The following is a 25,342-nucleotide window of genomic DNA, read 5'->3' as shown; positions in this document are numbered from 1 at the left end:
GCAGAAAGGACATGAGAAGTGTGTTTACGTGAACAGTGTATGCGGCTCTTATATAATAAAATAATGTTCTTGAATATAGTGATTGAATCAGAACCAGACTGCAATACACCCCCATTTTACAACTAATAGGAACAACTTGCAGAATGGGCTCGACTGACTCTATAGAGATACTATTTCTTCCATAAAATAAAAAAAATGGGTATAATTCATTGACATGATTGATGTGATCAGAAAGTTGCTCTGAAACTAGTTTAGACCCTTTTTTTGATCAGATCGGCTTATGAGGAATTAAACCATATATATTATGCTCTGCAGCTAGTGTAATCAAAGATCCATGTATTGCTGGAAGATTGCAAACCATCACCAGCCTAGACAAGCCTAAAGAAGCGAATTGAAAATTGGTGAGGAAGGCAAGAATGGTAATGGATGAAAATACATCAGGAGAGGTATTGAAACATCCCCTTCTCAAGCATCATGCAACAGGTGGTAAGTATAATGGAGTAAATAAAAAAATGAATTCATTTTAATAACAAGATACCAATAAGGGCATGTTAATAACCCACACCAATAATAATGTGGAAATCAGCTAAGTTCCAGCTATTTGGCAGTGTCATGCATTAGGCACAGCTTTCTGGAATTAACATAGAATTCTTACACATGCAAAATGAATTATCAAAGATAATTCTGTGTTAGAATTCTGTGCAAAGATAAAAGCTGTGTTTACACAAGATATTGTGTAACTGGAGGAAAGAACTGTAGTTTATCAATTTTCCATCAGCTTTCCAATTCATTTGTTTAGTCCTAAAACTATTCAAATTATAAAATTCACTATCTTTCAAAGTCTCCCTTCCAACTACGAAAACAAGTTGAAATACGTATAGGGATAATTAACAGATCACAAAAAAAAACTTACTCTTTTTTTCCTTCACTTTCAAATACTTCTCACCATTCTGACTGGTATGTTCCAGGTAAATTTCAATGAGCATCACCCAACTTGTTGAAAGTTGAGAAGAAGGCTGGTGAGTACAGGACTAAAGGCTCCTGTATTTCCTTTGCAATGGTAGCAGCGAGAAGAGAGCATGGCCAGGATGGTGGTTGTCCTTGAGATGGATGCTGTTTACTTACCGCAGAGCTCCTTATACATGTGCTCAATGATGGAGATGGCTTTTCCTGTGATGGACTGGACTGTATGATATCCATTGTCTTTTCCAGGTTTTGCTGTTCATGGGAATTAGTGTTTCCATACCAGGCCATGATGCATCCAGTCAGTATCCTCTCCACTGTGCAGCTACAGAAGTTCATCAAAGTTTTAGATGCCATGCTGAACCTGTACAAACTGCTAAAAAAGTAGAGGCACTGCCTTATCTACTTTGAAATGACACTTCTGTACTTGTTCCTGAACAGATCCTCTGAGATGGTAATGCTGAGGAAGTTAAGTTACTGAGCCTCTTCACCTCTGATCCCCTGATCAGGACTGGCTCATGGATCTCTGGTTTCCTTCTCCCCTAGTCAATATTCAGCTTTTTGGTTTTACTCACATCGAGTGAGAGGTTGTGGCACCATCTGGCTGAATGGTGTCACAGCAACAACAGCATCTCACTCAACATTGCACAACCAAAGATTACAGGAGGAGGAAACAGTGCCTTCCAATATTTATACATTGATCCCAGGGCTTCCCAACCTGGTGTCCACACAGCTTGTTTAATGATATTGTCTCCTGGCATAAAAAAGGTTGGGAACCCCTGCTGTCTGCCTTGCTCATTCAAGTCCCTGTCCAAATACCTTTTTGATATTGTAATTGTTTCTGCCTCTATCACCTCAACTTGCCCCTCATTCAATTACTCTTTGTTTGAAAATGTACCTTTCAGATTCTGTGCCATCCTCCTCCCTCCCACTTCAAACCTCTGCCCTCTAGTTGCAGACAGCCATACCATTTCGAAACAAATAGTACCTACATAACCTATCTATGCCTCTCGTTAATTTACATACCTCTAACATTGCATCTTACAGCCTCGTCTGATCCAGGGAAAACAAACCCAGTTTACCCACTCTCTCCTTGTAATTCACGCCCATTAATCTAGGAAGTATTCTGAGAACATAGAGCAGTCTCTCAGAGGAACAGGCCCTTTGGCCCACAATACTGTACTGTACTCATTAATAATTAAATGCCCTTCTGCCTAAACAACCTTCATCTTCTATTTTCTAACCTTTTTTCTAACCTTCTATTTTCTGCACAGCTATTGCCTATCTAAGAGTTCCTTAGTAATCTCTATTTTGAATCTGCCTCTACCACCACCCTTGGCAGTGCACTGCAGACTCCTAGCCCTCTCTGTGTTTATAACATAAAATTAAAGATTTTCCCTCCATATTTTTTTTGAACTTTCTTCCCTCACCTTAAATATATGCCCTCTAACATCTACCTGTCTATTCCATCTATGCCTCTCCTAATCTTATAAATCTCTGGAAATGGCTTGGGAAAATGTGTAAACAGCCATGTACACCCCCATCCTATTTATAAACCAATGTGGGCAAAATTCCAGACCACAACACACAGAGCTTGCCACGAAACCAATCAGTGACAAGATGTCCTCCTTACATCACAATTGAGTTTCCATAATGACGTCCAATCAGCTAACTGATTAAGGCCAAGCATTCGGCAGTCTCACCACAAATGAACAGCATTGATGATGCATCCTCATACAGTGACGAAACGCTTGCAAGTAAACTGCCAGGATCGGAAAACAACTCAACCCAAACATTACAAACCTCCATCAGATCTTGCTTCATTCTATGTTGCTGCAGGAAAAACAACCTCAAATTCGTCTGACCTCTGCAGAATGCGCATGTCCACTAATTCATGCAGGATTCTATTAAACCTCTTCTGCAGCCTTTCCAGAGCCTCTATATCCTTGTTATAGCAGGGTGAACAAAATTCAATGCGGTACTTCAGGTACAACGCAACTAATATTTTATAAAGCTGCGACATAACATCAGGACTCTTGTGAATCTATTCTGCATCCCCTCTAATTTAAGCATATCTTTCTTATAGCATCATCAGAAGAGCTGGCACTGTTCCATGTATTTCACAGAAAGTGTAGCTTGGGCCTATGCAAGTGCAAAATGCCATTAACCACACCTTTGAACTGGAAAAGCTAAGTGAGTGTTATTAAAAGGGAATTTGTTTTATATGAGGACAAGTTTACACAGGACTGTTGAGGTGGAAAACTGATACCAACTGATCATCAACTGTAAAATGGGGATAAGTAATTTAAGAAAATACAATTTATATGGACTAATCAGAAATAATTGTGCTTACTGCTGTTTGCCCAAAAGAAGCCAAAAATGCTTATATTTGTGACACTTATGCTTCCTGGCGTGTTGACAGTTTCCATTTGCTTGATCTTAACTAATTCATTTTTATCTTGGATGTACAATCAATTCTAGTCCAACTGCCTTGGGGTGGGGTGAGGATGACAGACTGGAGTTATGCCTCATTTACATAAGCAAATATTCTAAAGTCTATTTCATACTTGTGAAAAGTACGTTATTGTTTTTCCTCTAATTACAAAAGTAGATGGAACAAACGGTACCACTTTGTTATGTTAGTGAAGACCTCAGCTACATTCGATAGTTTGTTTTTTCTGAAGGCTTTTTTGCCTTTAGGTTTTAGCCTTTTTGTGCAAACCACTTCATGGATCCAGCTTCTGAATCATCCCTTTAAACCACTTCAACCAATTGATCGCTTTCCTGTTTGGTTTAATTCCAAATGTTCCCAGAAAAATATTGAGGATTTATGCATAGGAATTAGATTGTATAATGAAATATTATGGAAGTAAATTATTATGTATTCATCGGATGAGAGGAAATATTTCTTGGTCAGGTAAAAAAAAGTAACAGCGCAAATATGAAAATCAAGAACAAAAAGGCAGTTCATTTGTAAGCAACACACACAAAATGCTGGAGGAACTCAGCAGGCTGGGCAACATCTATGGAAATGAATAGACAGTCGACGTTTCGGACCAAGACCCTTCTTCAGGACTGAAAAGGAAGGGGTAAGATCCCAGAATAAAAAGGTTGGGGGGGAGGGAAAGGAGGCTAGCTGGAAGGTGATAGGTGAAGCCAGGTGGGTGGGAAAGGTCAAGGGCTGGAGGTGGAATCCAATAGGAGAGCAGAGTGGATCATAGGAGAGAGGGGACCCCGGGGAAGTGATAGCCAGGTGAGAAGTAGTAAAAGATCAGAGTGTGGATTAGAGGAAGGAGGAGGGAGGGGAGAATTTTTTTTACCAGAAGGAGAAGTTGATATTCATGCCATCAGGATGGTGGTTACCCATATAGAATACAAGATGTTGTGCCTCTATGCCAAGGATCGCCTTGGCATGGCACCAGAGGAGGCCATGGTGCAACATGTCGGAATAACTTATTTATTTCAATTAGTTGCTAATTTTGTATTGAAAGGCAAAGTTAATCTTTGAAATATAATGAAAGACAATGTAAGGACTGCTATGATAAGGTTCATCATGCAAAGGATGACAAATATGATATATTAAGGATTCTGCCAGAGTCCTGATAAATTCTAGTTACAATATCTGTTAAAGGACAGAGCAACTTTAAAGAAGAAGTTCACTCAAATTCATTGGTCAGAACGCATTTAGAGTATTGTATGCAGGATGCATATGGCAGCAACGGAGCAAGAGCCAGTGGAATTCACCGGGTTGTTGGCAGGAATGGAGGGCAGTCATTATAAGGAGAGAGGAAATAGGCTGGGTTTATTTTCATTGAAAGGCGGCAGACTGATGGCAATCTTACAAATAGTTACAAATTATGAAAGGTAAAGACAGGATAGACAGTCAGAAACCTCCTCTAGAACAGAGGACATGAGGACTAAAAGGTACAGACTTAAGGCAAGAGTGAAGAAATTTAAAGCATATCTAAGGGGTAAATTTTTCCACACAGAGTGTGGAATGAGAGAGAGTATTGGAGACAAATGCTATTACATTTAAACATCCTGAAACAGCTGGAAACATCCACTGTTAATTCATTTCCATAGATACTGTCTGACCTGCTGAGTTCCTCCAGCATTTTGTTGTTATAGCATTAAAAGCACATCAGATAGGAAAGGAATAGAGGGCTAAGATAGGCAAATTAGGTTAGAGTAGATACACACTGTGATCCGTGTGGATGAGCTGCACCATAAAGTACATTCTGTGCTCTGTATTTGTGCTGTACATTTCTATAACCCATTGGCTTATTTAAATTTGTTGTAAATACATTAAAACTCTGTACTGCTTTCCCATTAGACACAAAAGCAGAATAGGGCCTCTCAGCCCATTAAGTCTGTCCTGCCATTCTGTCAAGGCTGACTTACTATCCATCTCAACTCCATTCTCCTGCCTTCTCCCCATAACCTTCGATGCCTTTACTAATCAAGAACCTATCAAACTCCACTTTATATTTGCCCAATGACTTGGCGTCCGGAGTTGCCTGGGGTAATGAATTCCGCAGATCCACCATCCTCAGGCTAAAAAAAATTCCTCCTTGTCTCTGTTCTAAAGGAGTATCCTTTGATTCTGAGACTATATCCTTTGGTCTTGGACTCCCCAACCATAGGAACAACCTCTCTACTTCCACTCTATGTCCGCCTTTCAATATTCAACAGGTTTCAATGAGATCCCCTCTCATTCTTCTGAACCCAGGCGAGCACAGGCCACCGGCCCATTGAACACTCTGCATTCCTGGGATCGTTCCTGTGGCCCTCTCCATCATGCCAGCACATCCTTTGTTAGACAGCAGGTCCAAAACTGCTCACAACATTCCAAGTGCTTCAGCATTACATGCTTTTATATTCTAGTCCTCTTGAAATGATTGCTGGTATTGCATTTGCCTTCCATACCACCAACTCAACCTGCAAGTTAGTCCTTATTTCCCCATTTGGAGAGATGACTAATACTGTGGCGAGCATTTGACAGATGAGGAAGCTCGTTAAACTCAGCAACCACTTTATTGCGATAAGCACAAAACAGACCAGGCACCATGACCCGGAGAAGGAACCTAACTAGTCTCATACACGTTGTTCCCCACTGTGATGCGCGGCCTCCTCTTCCCTCGCATCGCCGCAAAGTTGCCGATGACCATAGCCAACCGGACCACTGTTGCTGTCCACCCAGGCGACAGTGGTCCGTATTGGGGAGAATACAGGGATGGATGGTAGTGATGGCTGACCCCGTGTCCACCAACGCACGGCATCTGATGCCCTCCACCACGCAGTTCACGTGTAAGCCTCGCTCTCCACCCAAATGGCCCGCCCGGAGGGGCGACATCGGAGGGGTTCTGCTGGAGGATTTGGACAGTGCTGCCCACTCGGCGATTCCCGATGGCTGCTCTGGGCTGTGGCATGGTGCTGGTTGGGGGTAGTCCCGGGCCAAATGACCTGCCTCATCGCACCAGGAACAGAGGTTGTTTCGTGGCCCAGGGTGGGGTCGGCATAGTGCTGGTCAGACTTGTCTCATGGGCATCCTCCTCGTCAAGGTTCCTCCTCATCCTCGGTGACACAAGCCCTGGCTTGTGGCATGCAGGGTGATGCTGGAATGTCCTGAGAGGCTAAAATTGCTTCTGCGATGATGGCGACGTCAGGCGAACATGCTGCCGAAGGTGATCCGGCGTCAGTGCCTTTACAAAGGTGTGGGGGGAAAGCTGTCCCTGGGCCGCAGGAGGGAACCGGGGGTGGCCATGTCAAGCACAGTGGCGGGGTTCAGCTGCTAATGCCCCCAGGCTTCTTCCCATACGGCTGCCCAGTTCTTCCCTCATTGCTTCCGCCAATGGCCTCTGCTTGAAATGCCGCTCCTGCACCACTATGAGGGCCCTGTAGTCACACAGCTCCGTCAGCATTAGGTTGAGGAGGGCCCACAGGGCACCTCGTTCCAGTGCCAGGGTAAGGTGCATCGCTGTCTCGGGGGGCCCCACCCGATGTGCCATGCGGCAAGTTTGATTGGATTTTCTCCTCAGTGGTTGTTAGTTATGGAGTCATACAGCACAGGAAAAGGCTCTTTAGTCCAAGTCATCCAGCCAACTAAGAATCCCATCCAAGCTAGTCCAATTTGCCCATGTTTGACTCATATGCTTCTAAATCTTCCAGATACTAACCACCCTCTGGTCGAAAGGTTCAGTCCTCAGGGTCCTGTTAAATCTCTTCCCTCCCAACTTAAACCTATTGATTACCCAGCCATGGGAAAAAGAATGTGCGTATTGACCTTATCTATGCCCCTTGTGATCTTATACACTTTTGTAAGTTCACCCTTCGTTCTCCTACACCCTGATGAGGAAAGACTCAAAATGGCCAATTTTCCTCCATAGCTCAGTCCATCGAGCCCAGGAGATATTCTCATAAGCATAATCTGCACTCTCTTCAACTTAATGGCATCTTTCCTATAGCAGTGTGACTAAAACTGAACACAGTATTCCAAATGTATCCTCACCAACATTGTATATCTGCAGCATAGTATGTTAAATTCTATACTCAGTTTCCTGACTGATAAAGGCCAACATATCAAAAGCCTTCTTCATCAACCAGTCTACTTGTGGCACCTACTTCCAGACAACCATGTCTTTGTACTTCTAGGTTCTTCTGTTCTACAACACTTCCCAGAGCCCTACTGTTTACTATGAAAGTCCTACCCTCATTTGTCTTGCCTCAAATGCAAACAACACACGTATCCAAATTAAACTCCTTTGCCTTTCTTTGGCTTTCTTTGGCTTATCTGCCCAGCTGATTGAGATCCCTCTGTAGATCCTGATAGCCATTGTCACTGTCTATGGCATTACTGATTATCGTGTCATTGACAAACTTACTAACTAGTCTCTTGGTACTACGGAAAATGCAAATTCTTTAGTTGCTGGTCTTAAACAATTGCTGACTCAGGTAGACTGGGAGAATCAGAATGGTACTGGACCCCAAGAAAGGGAGTTTGTGGAGTGCCTCCGAGATGGATTCTTAGAACAGCTTGTACTGGAGCCTACCAGGGAGAAGGCAATTCTAGATTTAGTGTTGTGCAATGAACCAGATTTGATCAGGGACCTCGAGGTAAAGGAACCATTAGGAGGTAGTAACCATAATATGATATGTTTTAACCTACAGTTTGAGAAGGAGAAGGGAAAATCGGATGTGTCAGTATTACAGTTGAACAAAGGGAACTATGGAGCTATGAGGGAGGAGCTGGCCAAAGTTCAATGGAACAATACCCTAGCAGGGAAGACAGTGGAACAACAATGGCATGTATTTCTGGGAATAATGCAGAAGGTGCAGGATTGGTTCATTCCAAAGAGGAAGAAAGATCCTAAGGGGAGTAAGGGGTGGTCGTGGCTGATGAAGGAAGTAAAGGGCAGTATAAAAATAAAAGAGAAGTATAACATAGCAAAGATGAGCGGAAAACCGGAGGACTGGGAAGCTTTTAAAGAGCAACAGAAGATTACAAAAAAGGCAATACGCCAAGAAAAAAATGAGGTATGAAGATAAACTTGCCAAGAATATAAAGGAGGATAGTAAAAGCTTCTTTAGGTATGTGAATAGCAAAAAAATAGTTAAGACCAAAACTGGGCCATTGAAGACAGAAACGGGTGAATTTATTATGGGGAACAAGGAAATGGCAGATGAGTTGAAGAGGTACTTTGGATCTGTGAGTTGAACAGGTACTTTGAATCTGTCTTCACTAGGGAAGACACAAACAATCTCCCAGATGTAATAGTGGCCAAAGGAACTAGGGTAAAGGATGAACTGAAGGAAATTTATATTAGGCAAGAAATGGTGTTGGATAGACTGTTGAGTCTGAAGGCTGATAAGTCCCCGGGACCTGATGGTCTGCATCCCAAGGTACTTAAAGAGGTGGCTCTAGAAATCGTGGACGCATTGGTAATCATTTCCCAATGTTCTATAGATTCAGGAACAGTTCCTGCTGATTGGAAGGTGGCTAATTTTGTCCCACTTTTCAAGAAAGGGGGAGAGAGAAAACAGGGAATTATAGACCGGTTAGCCTGAAGTAAGTGGTGGGAAAGATGCTGGAGTCAATTATAAAGGAGGAAATAATGACACATTTGGATAGCAGTAGAAGGATCAATCCAAGTCAGCATGGATTTATGAAGGGAAAATCATGCTTGACTGATCTTCTGGAGTGTTTTTGAGGATGTAACTATGAAAATGGACAAGGGAGAGCCAGTGGATGTAGTGTACCTGGACTTCCAGAAAGCTTTTGATAAAGTCCCACATAGGAGATTAGTGGGCAAAATTAGGGCACATGGTATTGGGGGCAGAGTACTGACATGGATTGAAAATTGGCTGGCTGACAGGAAACAAAGAGTAACGATTAACGGGTCCCTTTCGGAATGGCAGGCTGTGACCAGTGGGGTATCGCAAGGTTCAGTGCTGGGACCGCAGCTCTTTACAATATACATTAATGATTTAGATGAAGGGATTAAAAGTAACATTAGCAAATTTGCAGATGACACAAAGCTGGGTGGCAGTGTGAAATGTCAGGAGGATGTTATAAGAATGCAGGGTGACTTGGACAGGTTGGGTGAGTGGGCAAATGTATGGCAGATGCAGTTTAATGTGGATAAATGTGGCGTTATCCACTTTGGTGGCAAGAACAAGAAGGAAGATTACTATCTAAATGGAGTCAAGTTAGGATCACCTAGATCTCGTTGTACTTCCCCATAAGTCAATGAAAGCAAGCATGCAGGTACAGCAGGCAGTGAAGAAAGCTAATGGCATGCTGGCCTTTATAACAAGAGGAATTGAGTATAGGAGTAAAGAGGTCCTTCTGCAACTGTACAGGGCCCTGGTGAGACCCCACCTGGAGTATTGTGTGCAGTTTTGGTCTCCAAATTTGAGGAAGGACATTCTTGCTATTGAGGGAGTGTAGCATAGGTTCACAAAGTTAATTCCCGGAATGGTGGGACTGTCATATGTTGAAAGGTTGGAGCAACTGGGCTTGTATACACTGGAATTTAGAAGGATGAGAGGGGATCTGATTGAAACATATAGGATTATTAAGGGATTGGACATGCTGGAGACAGGAAGCATGTTCCCGCTGATGGGTGAGTCCAGAACTAGAGGCCACAGTTTAAGAATAAAGGGTAGACCATTTAGAACAGAGATGTGGAAAAACTTTTTCACCCAGAGAGTGGTGGATATGTGGAATGCTCTGCCCCAGAAGGCAGTGGAGGCCAAGTCTCTGGATGCATTCAAGAGAGTTAGATAGAGCTCTTATAGATAGTGGGGTCAAGGGATATGGGGAGAGGGCAGCAACGGGCTACTGATTGTGTATGATCAGCCATGATCACAGTGAATGGCGGTGCTGGCTAGAAGGGCCGAATGGCCTACTCCTGCACCTATTGTCTATTGTCATTACCATGCATTGCATCTGTGTAGCTATGTCTCCTACTGTGATAATTCAGCCATTATACATCACAGATTTGGACCACTTCACTAGAATGTAGCAAAATGAGGGGAGGGGTTTATAAAATTATGAGGGGTGTAGATAGGTTAAATGCAAGCGGGCTTTTTCCACTGAAGTTGGGTGAGACCAGAACTAGAAGTCACAGATTAAAGGTGAAAGGTGAAATACTTAAGGGTAACTTTATCACACTTTTTTAAGCGTAGTGACAGAGGAATAAAACTACCAAACAAAGTGGTGGATGCTGGTTCACTTTCAGCACTTAAGAAAAGTTGGGATAAGTAAGTGAATGTGAGGAGTATGGAGGGTTATGGTCCAGGTGTGAGTGATGGGACAAGGCTGACCAACAGTTTGACACGGACTAGATGTGACAAATAGCCTGTTGCTGTGCTCTAGTGCTCTATGACTATATGACTGAGATCCTGTAGTTAAGTCCTGGAGTATCTAGACAGATTTGGTTATAGCAAACACAAGAAAGTCTGCAGATGCTGGAAACCCACAGCAATGCACACAAAATGCTGGAGGAACTCAGCAGGTCAGCCAGCATTCATGGAAATGAATTGACAGTCGATGTTTCAGGCCAAGATCCTTCTTCGGGACTGAGAAGGAAGGAAGAAGATGCCACAATAAAAAGATTGAGGGAGGGGAAGGAGGCAGGCTGGAAGATTTTTCTCGACAGCATTCCTTCCTCTCTAGGGTGACAGTAAGTTCACAAACTGCCTTGTGGCTTGACTGAACAGGCTTCAGCCCTGGCCTGAATGTGTGAAGCTTGCATGTTCTCCACCTGAAGATTCACAAGCTAATTGGTCTCTGCAAGTTGCCCCCAGTGTGAGGACAAGTTGATGGTACCCTGGGAGAACGAAGTAGGTGCATGATGATCAGTGGACCATAAGGCCAGTTTTTGTGTTGTGTGATTCTGTTGCTCCAGGTAAGATGTCATTATTTCACAAGCTTTATTTTTTTCCCCTTGGACAGATTGTATTTCAATTTTATTCTAAAACTCCGTTGTAGTGTTTTAATAATGGCTGCTGCTACTTCATGGTCAAATACATGTGGCTAGAGCTCTCCTTGTCTCCCTTTGATCTGACTGCTAATAAATTAGGCTGGGGCAATGCTGGAGGAAGCTCTCAAATTATTATTCATGCAATTAAGCATAGCCATAGAAAACTGGATGAGGTCAGTAGAATTGAATTGAATGGTATTTTTAATCTGTACCTATCCTATGCTCCCACAGGAGACTACAAGCAACAGAATATTCAAGATTGGTTCAACAGTAATTGCACGTGAGTAATCCTTTCCTACCTCTAAAAATCTCTTGATGCAAAAATACCAGTGAGAACCATCTTCTACTTGTTCTTTCCAAACCTTCCCATGATGACAATGGGGAAGCTGCTCCTGAGACCCCACAGAGTCACAGCTAGAGTCAAGGGTATAAGCAGTCATTGGGGTGGACCACGCTTTATGCGGCTGGCAGTTCCAAATGGATCCACACTGCTGTTTAACGTAGCTCTGCCTTCCTATGTAGAAGGAAATAATGGAACAGAACAGGTTCTGGCCCATCTCATATTTGCTCTGTCTCTGGGATTGGGTTAGATTAAATATAAGTGGTTTCTTTTATCTTTACTTTAGTTATCTTGCATTGAGCTAAATATGCTGTTCAATGGCTGCATTTTTATTTTCAGTTTTTCTTTCTGAATAATTAAAATACACTTCAGCATTTGTTCAACAAGTCTAATCAGAAACTTTCAGAAATTGGTAAATGGTCTTTGAGGAAAAGGCCTTTGTCAGCATGCATTATCAGCAATGATCAGGTTGCCTGCAGCATAGCATCAGGATCCAGTAGCTCAGGCCAATATCACTCATACACCATTGTGAGATGGACATAATAACAAGCCCTTGGTATAGCTGCAAAGGAGCAAAAGTTATGCTAGGGTAGGGTCTTGCACATTTTGTTTAAAGCTGTTTTCAGGGTTACAAAATTGAACATATGTGAATTGCTATTCGGTGCCCTTTACTTTATTTCCTTTGTATTGTACTGTAATGCTGCCACAAACAAATACATTTCACAATGTCAGTGACAATAAACCTGATTCTGATTCTATGCTCAATAACTGTACACAAAATATCTTTCTTACACTTCCCAACACAGTACCCATTTCATTATGCATCAAGTCTGTCCTATCAACAGTTCCTTTGTGACCTCTTTCTATGCAGAACTGTGCTATCTTTGATCTCTGCACTTTAAGCATGAGACTGGAATTAGAAGGAAGTGTGATTGGATGAGGAGCACACTGTGTATCGAGGACTCATCGGTATTGACATCAATGCAGGTGCGCCTCAGAGATGCCTACTGCTCCACCATCTCTATACTCATGGATGTATGGCTGGGCATAACATAAATTTGCCAGTGTCAGCACTGCTGCACATAAATCTCAGAAAGCAACAAGGAGGCATAAAGGAGTTAGATATATCAGCTGGTTGAGTGGTGTCACGACAACAATCTTGCACTCAGTGTCAGCAAGATCAGGGAATTAATTGTGGACTTCAGGAAGGAGAAGGTGGGAAAACATGCACCCATCCTTCTTGAGGAATCACTGGTGGAAAAAGTGAGCAGTGTCAAGTCACTGGTTGTCAGCATCTCAAAGGATCGACCCGAGGCCCGAAATATTAATGCAGTCATGAAGAAGGCATGCCACTCTCAGGATAGTTGGTATGTCAGCAAAGACTAGCAAAGTTCTACAGATGTATCATGGAGAGCATTCTGACTGTTTGCATCGCGGCCAGGGTGTGGATGCAGGGGGTTGTAGACTCTGCCTTGATGGGCAGAACTCTCCCCACTATCAACGATAGCTTCAAAAGGTGGTGCCCAAGAGGTGCTGCATCCACCATAAGGGACTCTAACCATCTAAGACACGCCCTCTTCTCATTATTGCTATTGGGGAGGAGGTATGGGAGGTGAAGATCCACACTCAAGTGTTATAAGAAAAACTTCTTTCTTTTCATCATCATATTTCTGAATTGTCCGTGAACCCATGAATACCTCACTACCTCAGTATTCCTCTTGGTTTAAGATGGAGCTGACGAAACTCAGTGGTGACTTGCTGACAGCAAACACAACCATTAGCTACTTTATTGATCACACTTTTTCTTAAAAATGATCACTGCAATCAATAGCCTGCAACTTCCTTTTTGGATTTGAGCTTTGGAACCGCCTGTGTTGCCTGGCATTTTTGTAGTGTGAACTGAAGCCTCGAAAGTTGCAGTCTGGCGGGTATGGGCCAAATCAAGGTGGTGGGACCTGGGCCGAGAGTGGGGAATGAGCCAATGTTTGCCCATTGCTGGAGCAGACTTGGAGACAATTCGAAGCAGTTAAACCGAGACAAAGTAGAGTCGAGATGGCGGGGCCTGCTTTTGAGAGTGAGGGATGACCCACTGTTTGGCCGATTAAAGCACTAGGCCCAACTTGAAAGGTTAGGTACAGACTGAATCAAGATGAAAGGGCCAGCCCCAAAGACATATCAAAGTGGCAGGGCCCACGTCTAAGAGTGAGGAATGATCGGAGGTTTAGCCAATTTAAGCACTGGGCCTTATTGAAAAGGTCACGTTGTCAGGGCTGGAGATGAGGGACAGGCTGGTGCTCAGCTTGCTGCTCAGTAAGGTTTACTCATCTCTGCACTGAATTGAGGCTGTGGCCTGCAACTAATGGGCTCTTGGATCAGCCGTAATTATCTCTGTGTCTGTGAACTCACTTTCATGAACATCAGTTCTGAACGTTATTTGCTTACTTTTTATTGTTGGCATAATTTGTTCTTTGTTCTGCACTTTGGCTGTTTGACGGTATTCCCTTTTCTCAAAAGGTTCTATTGGTTTTCTTTGTTTTGTGGCTGCCTGTAAGAAGATGAATCTCAAGGTTGTATGTAGCATAAATACTTTGATAATAAATGTACTTTGAACTTTTTGTTTCCTTTTTTATTTATTTGTAACTTATAGTAACTTTCAAAGTTCAAGTTCAAATTAAATTTATTATCAAAAACACGTACATGTCACCATATACTACCTTGAGATATATTTTCTTGCAGGCTTTCACAGCAGCACAAAAGAAATTCAATATAATCAATGAAGAATTACATACAAACACTGACAAACTACCAATGTGCAAAAGAATATAAGCTGTGCAAATATAAATTAATAATAAACAAATAATGGCCATGAGTTGCGGGTCCATAGGTAATGGAATCAGTCTGGATATTGACGCTGATAGCTGAGGATTAATACCTGTTCCTGAACCTGCTGGTATGGGTCCTGAGGCTCCTGTACCTCCTTCCCAATGGCAGCAGAGAGATTAGAGCTTATCCTGGATGATGGGTGGGGGTGGGTATGTCCATGACTACAGATACAGCTTTCCTGTGGCAGTCATTCCTTGTTGATGTGCTCAATGATGTGGAGGGCTTCGCCTGCGATGGACTGGACTGCGTCCACCCCATTTGTAGGACTTTTTGTTCTTAGGCTTTGTTGTTTCCATACCAGGCTATTATACAATCAGTTAGGATACTCTCCTCTGTAATCTATGTAAGTTTTAGATGACATGCCTAATCTATGCAAAGTAGGGGCACTGCCGTATCCTCACATTTATTGGTATTAAACGAGTAGAGCAGGATGCTAAGCACACAGCTTTGTAGTGTGCATGCACTGATGGTGATTATGGAGGAAAGGCCAATCCATACTGACTGGGGTCTGCAAGTGAGGAAGTCGAGGATCCAGTTGCATAAGGAGATATCGAGGCCTAGGTCTTGGAGCTCAGTGAGTAGTTTCAAGGAGATGATAACATTGAATGCCAAGCTGCAGTCAATGAAGAGCATCCTGATAAATGCATTTTCACTTTCCAGATTTCCAGAGCTGAGTCAAGAGGAATGAAACGGCATCTGCTGTTGACCTGTAGTGACTGTAAACATATTGGAGCAATCCAAATCCTGCACCGCATTGCTGTCCCAAACAGCAAATTTCATGACATGATAATGTACCTGATTCTGATTTTAAGCTTATGATCTGATTTTTTCATTTCTCCAAGCTTCATTCTCTTACAGATACCTATATTGATGACCCCTACTTTATGTGGGAGTTTGCATTCCTAGAAAATGGCCTGTATCATGACTTTTTGTAAGGTGAACCATGTCATCTGTGTATGTGACGAGAAACTTGAGTCAAAAATAAAATTTATTTACGTTTTCTCACTTTTTAACCTTTGCTCACACAAATTCCATGAAAGTGAATTTTATTTGGGATCTTTTGAGTGGTGATTCTATAAGGGGTGAACTTCCATACACCAAATATCCATAACACGGAGGTTGCCTGCCAAATGTCTTGTGTGTAGTTGTGGTTTTAGGTTTCCTAGTTTGGTGTGGGAGCATTTTGTAAATATCAAATGTGCTATTTTGTTTTACAGATCACTTGTATATGAAGCCAGGACTCAGAGCCCACAGGAAGCAGGTGACGACAGTAAAACTTAGAATTACCATTGAGGGTGTTTCATTGTTAGGCTGATTGTCAGCACTATTGTTACTTAATTTTACTCACATTTGTAAAACACAGCTCTTCATACCAGCTTCCTTTATTGCAAGTCAAATTTGCCTTTCATAGCAGGACTAACATAAAACAGATATTCTCTTGAGATAAAATGTAAGTTTTCTATAGTATTGTATTTCAAACACCAGGAATGACGAAAACTAGAAAGTAGGGAAGTCCTAATTGTACTTGTGTACAGTATTGCTAAAATGATCTTTTCCTGTCTTGAGACAGTTATTGGCAAATTATTTGATCCTTGGAAAGAATGCTTCAGACCAAGTCTGCACAATGAGTAACAACCAGTGGCAGTAATCATGGACTTACTTGTTCAACTTTTGACTGGAGTTGAAACCAGTAAAGACAATTGATAGAAATAAAACACATCCACTACAAGATAAACACAATGCAAGCAATGGTGTTCATATAACAGCCCTACAGAAACATAGCTTAAAAAATCCATTTTGAACAGAAAAGAAAAACCTTTTCACTGCATGAAGAAGGCGCCTCAGTGGCATAGCTGTTAGTGCGATGGTTTTGCAGCTCGGGGCATTCCAGAGTTTGGAATTTGATACCGGCACCACCTGCAAAGAGTTTGTACTTTCTTCCCATGACTGCATGAGTTTCCAACAGGTGACCAGTTTCGTCCCACAGTCCAAGGGATTACCAGTTTGTAGGTTCATTGGTCAATGTAAGTTGTCCTGTGATTAGGCTGGTATTAGTTGGATGGGTTGCTGGGCAGCATGGCTTGTTGAACCAGAAGGGCCTACTCTATGCTGTATCTCTAAAGAAAGTAAAATAAAACAAAAGCTACATAGCAGTGCTTCATTTATGAAGGGCTACTGACTTGTAATGGAATGCACTACTACTACATGCATTGGCTAAAAATGGGTTTTAGAAATGGATCATAAATTCGGAGTAACCAAAATCCCTGTCTATAGCTGTATTCCGCGCTTTTTTTCCCAATATCACAGTGGTCTATTGTGAGAGTTCAACTGATCACATGGGCACTTTTAGAAACTAGGTGAAGTTTTCAGTTTCAAAACCAAGATTTGCATTCCACCCAGCAAATATAAAATCCTCTGAGCTTGACATTTGTAATATAGTGAATACAGTGACATTGTAAAACAGTTGCTCATTGGGTGAGCATGTTTTGTCAGCAAGATTCTGAAAAATATCTTGAGATGGCTAAGTGAAAGTTTAGTCAAAATAGATGCAATAGGTACCCTAAGGGATGAGAAAGGAAGAGAATCAGAGTGATGCAGTAAAGATTCAGCAGCATTAGGTGAAACTATTAAAATCAGGGTTGTGTAGTTGGTCAGGACTGGAAGGAAAGGTTTCTGGGTGCTGTAAGGAATTATAAAGACTATGAAAGTATCTGGAAATGTTCCTCTGAAGCACTTTCAAATTTCCTCTGAAGAGTTATGTAACGGAAAATCTGAAAGCAGAACATCCCCTGCTCACTCACAGGAGAAAGGCCACGGACTTCCTTTCTTGTGAGGCCAAGATACTTGAACTGTAGATAAAAATATGAACTGTAATTTTCTGACGTGTTTTGATTACCTCAGGCTGAGAAACAATAGAGCCAGGGAAGATAACTAGGAGCACATTACAATGGTCAAGTCCAAAGGCAGCAAAAGTTAGAGCAACAATGAAAGTTAAAACAAGAGGTGAACTTCCGCAGGAGCTGGTGTTATGGAAGAAGAAAAGGACAGAGCAGTACTGGCACTGATATATTGTTCTGAACTTTTAAAGTTCAGGATTGTGAAGAGTAGTGGTCTTTTGCAGATAATTGCCTGGAAAATGGATATAGTTGGCAGTTGCAGAGCAGAATTTTAAATAAAGCTGACATTCGCCTTGACACCATTTGAAGTAAGTTTCTGTTGGGTGATATTAGACAAGCAGATTGACAAATTAAAACTGTCAGGGAGTCAAAAGGGAGAGAGGGGTGTGGGTGAAATTGCTATGGGTGTTGTCCACATACCATTTGTGAGGAAACTGACATTCTACAGGAATCTTGGGGCAGGGATTGAGAACCTGAGGACAACAAGAGGTAATTCTCTAGCAACTTGATTGATTAGAATGGAATAAGATGAGTGCGGTCCCATGCACCCTGCAGTCAACAGACATTGTAGTGTTGTCAAACATGTACAACTGTCTTTATGGATTTCATTTATGCCTTTGAATTGTTTTTGAATGGGATGAAACCTCAACTGGAGAAATTTGGATGGTTTTCCAGGGAAATTTTGAGGCTGCAGTATGTTCAAAGGTTTTGGAGAGGAATTGGAAGTGGTAAATGGAACAGTTGTTGCAAAGGTAGAAGGATCGGTGCTTAATTTTTCATGTGAAAAGATCATTGTAGCAAATTGGAGACAGTGATGAACAAGAGCTGCTGAAAGTATTAGCTGGTTCTGCATTCTTAAATCAAAAAAGGAGCTAGAACTGAACATGTGAAATAAAAACTGACCCGGCAGTATCTGTGGTGAGTAATGGAAGTCATGTTTTGAAGTACAATGTTCAAAGCAAATTTAGTAACAAAATGCATTATGTCCCCAAGTACAACTATGAGGTTTGTTTTCTTGCAAGTATACACAGTAAATCCAAGAAATACAATAGAATCAATGAAAGACCACATCCAACAGAGCCAACAAGCAATCAATGTACAAAATACAACAACCTGTGCCAATACAAAAAGAAAGAAAATATAATGAATAAATAAGCAATAAATATTGACAACATGAAATGATGAGTCCTTAAAGGTGAGCCAACTGGTTGTGGGAACTGTTCAGTATTGGGTAAGTGAAGTTGTGTTATCCGCGTTGGTTCAAGAGCCTGATGGTTGAGGAGTAGTAACTGTTCCTAATCCTGATGGTGTTGGTACTAAGGCTCCTGTACCTCCTTCCTGATGGTTGACGGGTAATAACTGGTCCTGAACCTGGTGGTGTTGGTACTAAGGCTCCTGTAACTTCTTCCTGATGGCAGCAACAAGAAGAGATCATGACCTGGGTGGTAGGAGTCCTTGATGATGGAAGCTGCTTTGCTGCAATAGCACTCCGTGGAGATGTGAATATATGTGGGGAGGGCTTTACCTGCAATGGAGAAGCCCGTATCATATACTTCTTGTAGGATTTTCTGTTTAAGATCATTTGATGTTTCTAAACCAGGCCGTGATACAACCAGTCAATATACACTCTATGACACAACTATAGAAGTTTGTCAAAGTTCTGGATATCATGTTGAATCTTCAAAAACTTTAAGGGATTAGAGATTCTGCCATGCTTTCTTCATAATTGCACTTGTGTCCTGGGCATGATAACACTGAGGAATTTGCTGACCCTCTCCATCTCTTATCTGCTGATGAGGACTGTCTCATGGACCTTCGGTTTCCTCCTCCTGAAATCAATAATCAGCTCCTTGGTCTTGCTGACATTGAGTGAGAGGTTGTTGCTGTGCTCTACTCAGCCAGGTTTTCAGTTTTCCTCCTGTATGCTGATTTGTCACCAACTTTGATTTGGCCAACAACAGCGGTGTTGTCAGCAAACTTAAATATGGCATTGAAGCTGTGCTTAGCATCACAGTCATAAGTTTAGAGCAGGTAGCCCAGCATATAGCTTTGTGGTGCATCTGTGCTGATGGAAATTGTGGAGGAGATGTCGTTGCCAATTCGAACTGTCTGGGTTCTGCAAGTAAGGAGATTGAGGATCTAATTGAACAAGAAGGTATTGAGGCCAAGTTCTGAAGCTTACTGATTAGTTTTGTGGGAATGATAGCATTGAATGCCAAACTGTAGTTGATAAAGAGATCCTGAGGTATGCAGCTTTGCTGTCCAGATGTTCCAGGGTTGAATGAAGAACAATGAGATGGCATCTGCTCTGGTCCTGTTGTGCCCGTGGACAAATTGGAGTGGATTCAAGAGGCTTCTTAGACAGGAATTGATATGTTTCATCACCAACCTCTCAAAGCACTTCATCACTGTGGATCAGTGGACTGAAGCAAGTTGTCGCGTTCTTCTTTGCCACCAGTATAATTGAAGCCTGCTTGAAGCAGGTGGGTACCTCAGACTGCCAAAGCAAGCGGTTAAGGATATCGGTGAACACTCCAGCCAGTTGATCAGCACAGATCTTTAGTACTCAGCCAGATACCCCATCTGGGTCAATATCCCAGCACGCACTCTGCTGCGGGGTCTGCGCACCTTCATGGGTGAGCTTCCAAACAGGTTCAGCAGTCACACTCATGAGTATTCACATTCCAGCCAGTTACTGTTTCATTGTGGTGGTATTTAACTCTCTTGCTCACTTTCCAGTCTTGCTGAGACTTTCCAAAATCAGAGCAACCTCTACATGCCATGCTTACCATCGTTCTCCTTCCAGGAAAGAAGACTACTGTTTAGCTTGACGCTGCTCAGGAGCGATATTCATTTATCATTAAGCTACTACGGATGAGCCGCTGTGTCAGATTTAGCTTGACAGTTCTAGATAATGGCCCTGTTGGCCTAGCTTTATTATGTTATTTTCTGCACAGTTGCCATTAAAGTCAGCGAACCGTTGATCTGGTTCAGTGTCCTCTCTCTCTTTCTCTCTGCCCTTTGGCCATAACCAAACATCCTGTTAAACTGTAGGCGCACCCTCTTGAAGGATGCTCCCACATTGGCCTTGGAGACTAAAATCACAAGGTAATTGGTGGCTGTAGCTGCATACAGTATCTTCATGGATTCCCACAGGAGTGTTAAACTGTATGATCTTCATAATTCTGGCCTCATTAACATATGGCATTGGTAACAATCCTAGCTACATATAGTATCTGTACCTAGGACTTTTGCACAGTACTGTATTATGTTCAATGTTAAATCTAGAAGGCTGAAGCATACTAAGTCAGAAGATGAGACCTTCCTTGCTCAAGGATAGTTGGGTCTTGTTGGAACCCAAAGAAAAGATGATCAGAATGAGAGCCGGATATGGAAATAAAGAAGTGAGTAGAAGTGCAAAGTGAACCCATTTCAGAGCTTTGATGATCAGTGATAGAGAGAGAGGAAACCACATTTGAGGAAAAGTAGGAAGTTTTCAGTGAAAAATATCTTCATCTCAACAGCTATGATGGAACAAAGATACTAAGAGAATAAGGACCACGGCCCACTGCAAGATATAGTCAAGATAATACAGTAGTACATGGATTTATGATAAATATATATTGCCAATGTATCCTCTGAGATTGTGATTAAAATCCTAGAGAAGTGCAGCACAGAAACAGGCCCTTCAGCCCATTAGCCCATGCCAAACCAGAAATCTGCCCAGGCCCATTGATCTGCACCCAGACCCTAGCACTCCATACACCAGCCCTCCACACCCCTCCCATCCATGTACCTATCCAAATTACTCGTCAAAGTTGAAATCAACCCTGCATCCATCTCGTGCACTGGAAGCTAGATCCACACTCTCACCATCCTGTGAGTAATTAAGTGCTCCCTCATGTTTCCCTAAAACATTTCACCTTTCACCCTTAACCCATGACCTCCAGTTGCAGTTTCACCCAACCTCTGTGGAAAATGTCTGCTTGCATTTACCTTATCTATATCCATCATAAAATTGTATTCCTCTATCAAAACATCCCTGAATCTTCAATGTTTTATGGACTAAAGTTCTACCCATACAACTCAGGTCCTCAATTCCTGGCAGCATCCTCATAAACTTTCTCTGTACCCTCTTGATCCTATTTACATCTTTCTTAAAGGTAGGTGACCAAAACTGCACACAATGCTCCAAATTAGGTCTCAGCAAAGTCTTGAAACATCAGCATAGCATCCCATCTCTGGGTTCAGTTCACTGATTTATGAAGGCTAATGCACCAAATGCTTTCCTTATTACCCTATCTACCTGTGATACCACCTTCCATAAGTAATGGATCTGTATTTCCAAATCCTTCTGTTCTACTGCACTCCTCAGTGCTCTACTGCTCACAGTATAAGACCTACCACTATCCAGGAACATTCTAGGAACATTCCACTATCCAGCCTGGCATTCCAACTGTTTTATATATGCAATAAGAAGGAAAGAATGAATAAAAAATGAAAGAAATGTCAACCTGCAGCCTATGCCTCTCCTCGCCAAAGCCTCAATTCCCCACTCTAACACTGGCCCACTCACACAATGGCCACTCCACTTAAACCTGAACACTAAGAAAAAAGGTTGAATAGGTTTGAAGGACCGAAGTGCACAGCTTCGATGAGAATCATCAAGTATTCCTGTTTAGGACTATAGCTGAAATCCACAGTCATAGTCATGGGTACATTGTTTTAAGATTTATAAAAAATCTATCGATACTCAAAATCAGTGGATCCTGTACTGCAGACTCAGCTGGCAAGTGCAGTTCCTCTTTAAAAAATGGAAGCAGGAAAGGCGTGTTCATCTATAGGTACTATTGAAACACAAAAGCTTTAGACCCCATTCCTGTCTACCCTTTTGGCAAATGTACAGTCTCTAGAAGGTAAAACAGAAAACCACAGAGCAAGGTAGAGGTATCAAGGAATGCTATGTACTTTGCTTCAAGGAAACATGGCTATTCCCTGCCTTTTCAGATACCGTGCTGCAGCTTGATGGCTTCACCATTCTCCACAAAGACAAGACAGCTCAGTTTTTAAAGGCAGAGGAGGTGGAGTATGCTTTACGATTAACTCTTCGTGCTGCACAGACATGGCAATTCTGCTCACCTGACCTGGAGCATCAAGCAGTCAAATGACGACCATTTCATCTGCTGAGCGAGTTTTCCACCATCATCTTGATAGTTGTGTACATTCCACCTCGAACTAGCAACAGGCAGGCACTGGAGGAGCTGAGCACCATAATAAGCAGGCACAAAACAGTGCACCCTGATGCACCCCACTATGATTCTGGGGTATTTCAACCAGATCAACTTGAAGAATTTTTCACACAACTACCACCAACATATCATCCTTGGAACACTTGACCACTGTTATCCCAGTATCAAGTACATTTACTGTGCCATCCCACACCCACACTTCGCAAAGTCAAGGGAGGCAAAGAAGCACTTAACAGAACTGCTTTGGATGCATGCTTAGCCCACTGCTGTGCTCGTTCTACACCAACAGCTGTGTGGCTAGGCACAGCTCAAATGCCATCTATAAATTTTCTGATGACACAATTATTGTTGGCAGAAATTCAGCTAGTGGCAAGGAAGCTTACATGCGTGAGATAAATCAGCAGGTTGAGTGGTGTTGCAACAACAACCTTACATTGAACATGAGTAAGAACAAGGAATTGATTGTACACTTCAGGAAGGGGAAATTGAGGGAACACACGTCAGTCCTTATCAAGGTATCAGGAGTAGAAATACTGATCTGTTTCAAGCTCCTGGGAGGCAACTTCTCTGAAGATCTATCCTGGGCCCAGCACATTGATGCAATTAGAAAGAAGGCATGATGCATGTCTATGTCATTAGGGGATTGAAGAGACGGCGTAAAGCTGTAAACTTGGCTCCATCATGGGCACTTGCCTCCACAGTATCCAGGACACCTTCAAAGGGCAATGCCTCAAAGGTGGCATCCATCATTATGGACCCCCATAACCCAGGGTGTGCCCTCTTCTCGTTGCTACCATCAAGTAGGAGGCAAAGGATCCTAAAGACATGCACTCAGAGTTTCGCGAACAGCTTCTTCCCTCCACCATCCAATTTCTGAATGGACAGTGAACCCATGAACAATACTTCACTGTTTTCTCCTCCTTTTTTGTACTACTTACTTAATTTATAGTTTTTTAATTACTATGTTTGTAATGTACTGCTGTTGCAAAATGACATATTTTACAATAAATGCCAGTGACTCTGGCATAATCCCATGAACGTGATTATCTCATGGGATAAGAGAGGAGTATTATATATTTATATTCTTCTGTGAGTATGAAATATAATAATAAAAGATAGTGATGACATAATGTAAGCTCTAGATACTGGGAGGTCCTTGTTGCTTGAGTTTGAATAGACAATCTTGTTTAATCTTGTTTAATCTATGTCCTTTTATAGCTAACTTATATATAAATTACCAAAACTAGCAATATCCAAAGTCAACATAAAAATAGTCTATATGTTTATTTAAAAATAACTTGAGAAATTGCTAATATGTCTTAAGCAGATGTACTAGCTCTGTAGGAGAGAGGGTAATGATGTTTAATCCTCAGTAAGAGGACTGCATCATAGAAATGTTGGTCAAGTAGGAGGCTGTGTATCCAGCTGGATAGATGAGGGCACAAAGACTAGCAAAAGAGAACATGGAGGATTTGAGGATTATGATCAAAAAGAAAGCAATAAGTATCTCTGAAGAATATCTGAAGGCTAGAGTGTAGAACAGATTTATTACACATCTTCAAATTTCCATGCATTGTATTTAACAGCTCAGCTTGAAATTCAAAACCCAGCAATGTCATTAGTCTTTAATGCACTTGTGCCATATTTCATTCAAACAGCACTTACGATGAAATTTTTATGCATGATCTCCCTTCAATCTTAATGATCATTTTCAATTTTTAATTTTAATAAAGGTTGCCAACTATATGGCATTGTCCCAGCAACCCTTCTTTCAAAGTGACTTGCTTTGACTTTTTTCATGTTGTGTTTCAAGAGACAGATTTGCAGTCTGAAGAGTAGTTTGGAACAGGACCTTCTAATGAGCAACCACCCTGGATCAGCTCTGTCCATCTCCTGAGTTCAGTTCAGACAGACAGTACTGGTACTGAATCAGAAGAACAAAATTTAAATGGAAGCTGAAAGTTAAAAACAATCTTTAGCCAGTCTAAAACAAGAGTAACTCTGCAGATGCGAGAAATCTGAGCAACACACACAAAATGCTGGAGAGACTCAGCAGGCCAGGTAGCATCTATGGGAAAATGTACAGTTGATGTTTCAGGCTGACACCCTTTCGCTGGACTGGAGAAAATAAGATGAGGAGTAGAGTTAAAAGGTGGGAAGTGGGGAGGGAAAAGCACAAGGTGGTAGGTGAAATCGGGAGGGGGAGGGATAAAGTAAGGAGCTTGGAAGTTTATTGGTGAAAGAGATACAGGGCTAGAGAAGGGGGATTCTAATAGCAGAGGACAGAAGGCCATGGAAGAAAGAAAAGGGGGGAATAGAACCAGAGGGAGGCGATGGGCGGGCAAGAAGATAAGGTGAGAGAGGGAAAAGAGGATGGGGAATGGTGAGGGGGAGGAATTATTGGAAGCTCAAGAAATCAATGTTCATGCCATCAGGTTGGAGGCTACCCAAAGGCGTTGTTCCTCCCACCTTAGTGTGGCCTCATCGTGACAGTAGAGGAGTCCATGGTTGACAAATTTTAACCAG

At 42.1% G+C, this 25,342-nt stretch overlaps 1 protein-coding gene across 1 annotated transcript in view; it reads left to right on the top strand.

Annotated features, from left to right (window-relative positions):
- The first annotated feature begins 398 nt into the window (after positions 1-398).
- Positions 399-25,342, top strand: part of LOC132402227 (protein ITPRID1-like) — a 112,278-nt gene continuing 87,334 nt past the window's right edge. Inside the window, exons 1-3 of the mRNA XM_059985027.1 lie at positions 399-486; positions 11,679-11,727; positions 15,888-15,931. Of these exons, the coding sequence (XP_059841010.1) occupies positions 417-486; positions 11,679-11,727; positions 15,888-15,931 (163 nt within the window). The 5' untranslated portion in view covers positions 399-416. The remainder of the gene's footprint in view (positions 487-11,678; positions 11,728-15,887; positions 15,932-25,342) is intronic.

The sequence above is a fragment of the Hypanus sabinus genome, chromosome 1, assembly GCF_030144855.1.
Source record: "Hypanus sabinus isolate sHypSab1 chromosome 1, sHypSab1.hap1, whole genome shotgun sequence".
NCBI classification, from domain to species: domain Eukaryota; kingdom Metazoa; phylum Chordata; class Chondrichthyes; order Myliobatiformes; family Dasyatidae; genus Hypanus; species Hypanus sabinus.
The sequence above is the reverse complement of the archived record's forward strand: the minus strand, read 5'-3'. Positions and strand labels throughout refer to the sequence as shown.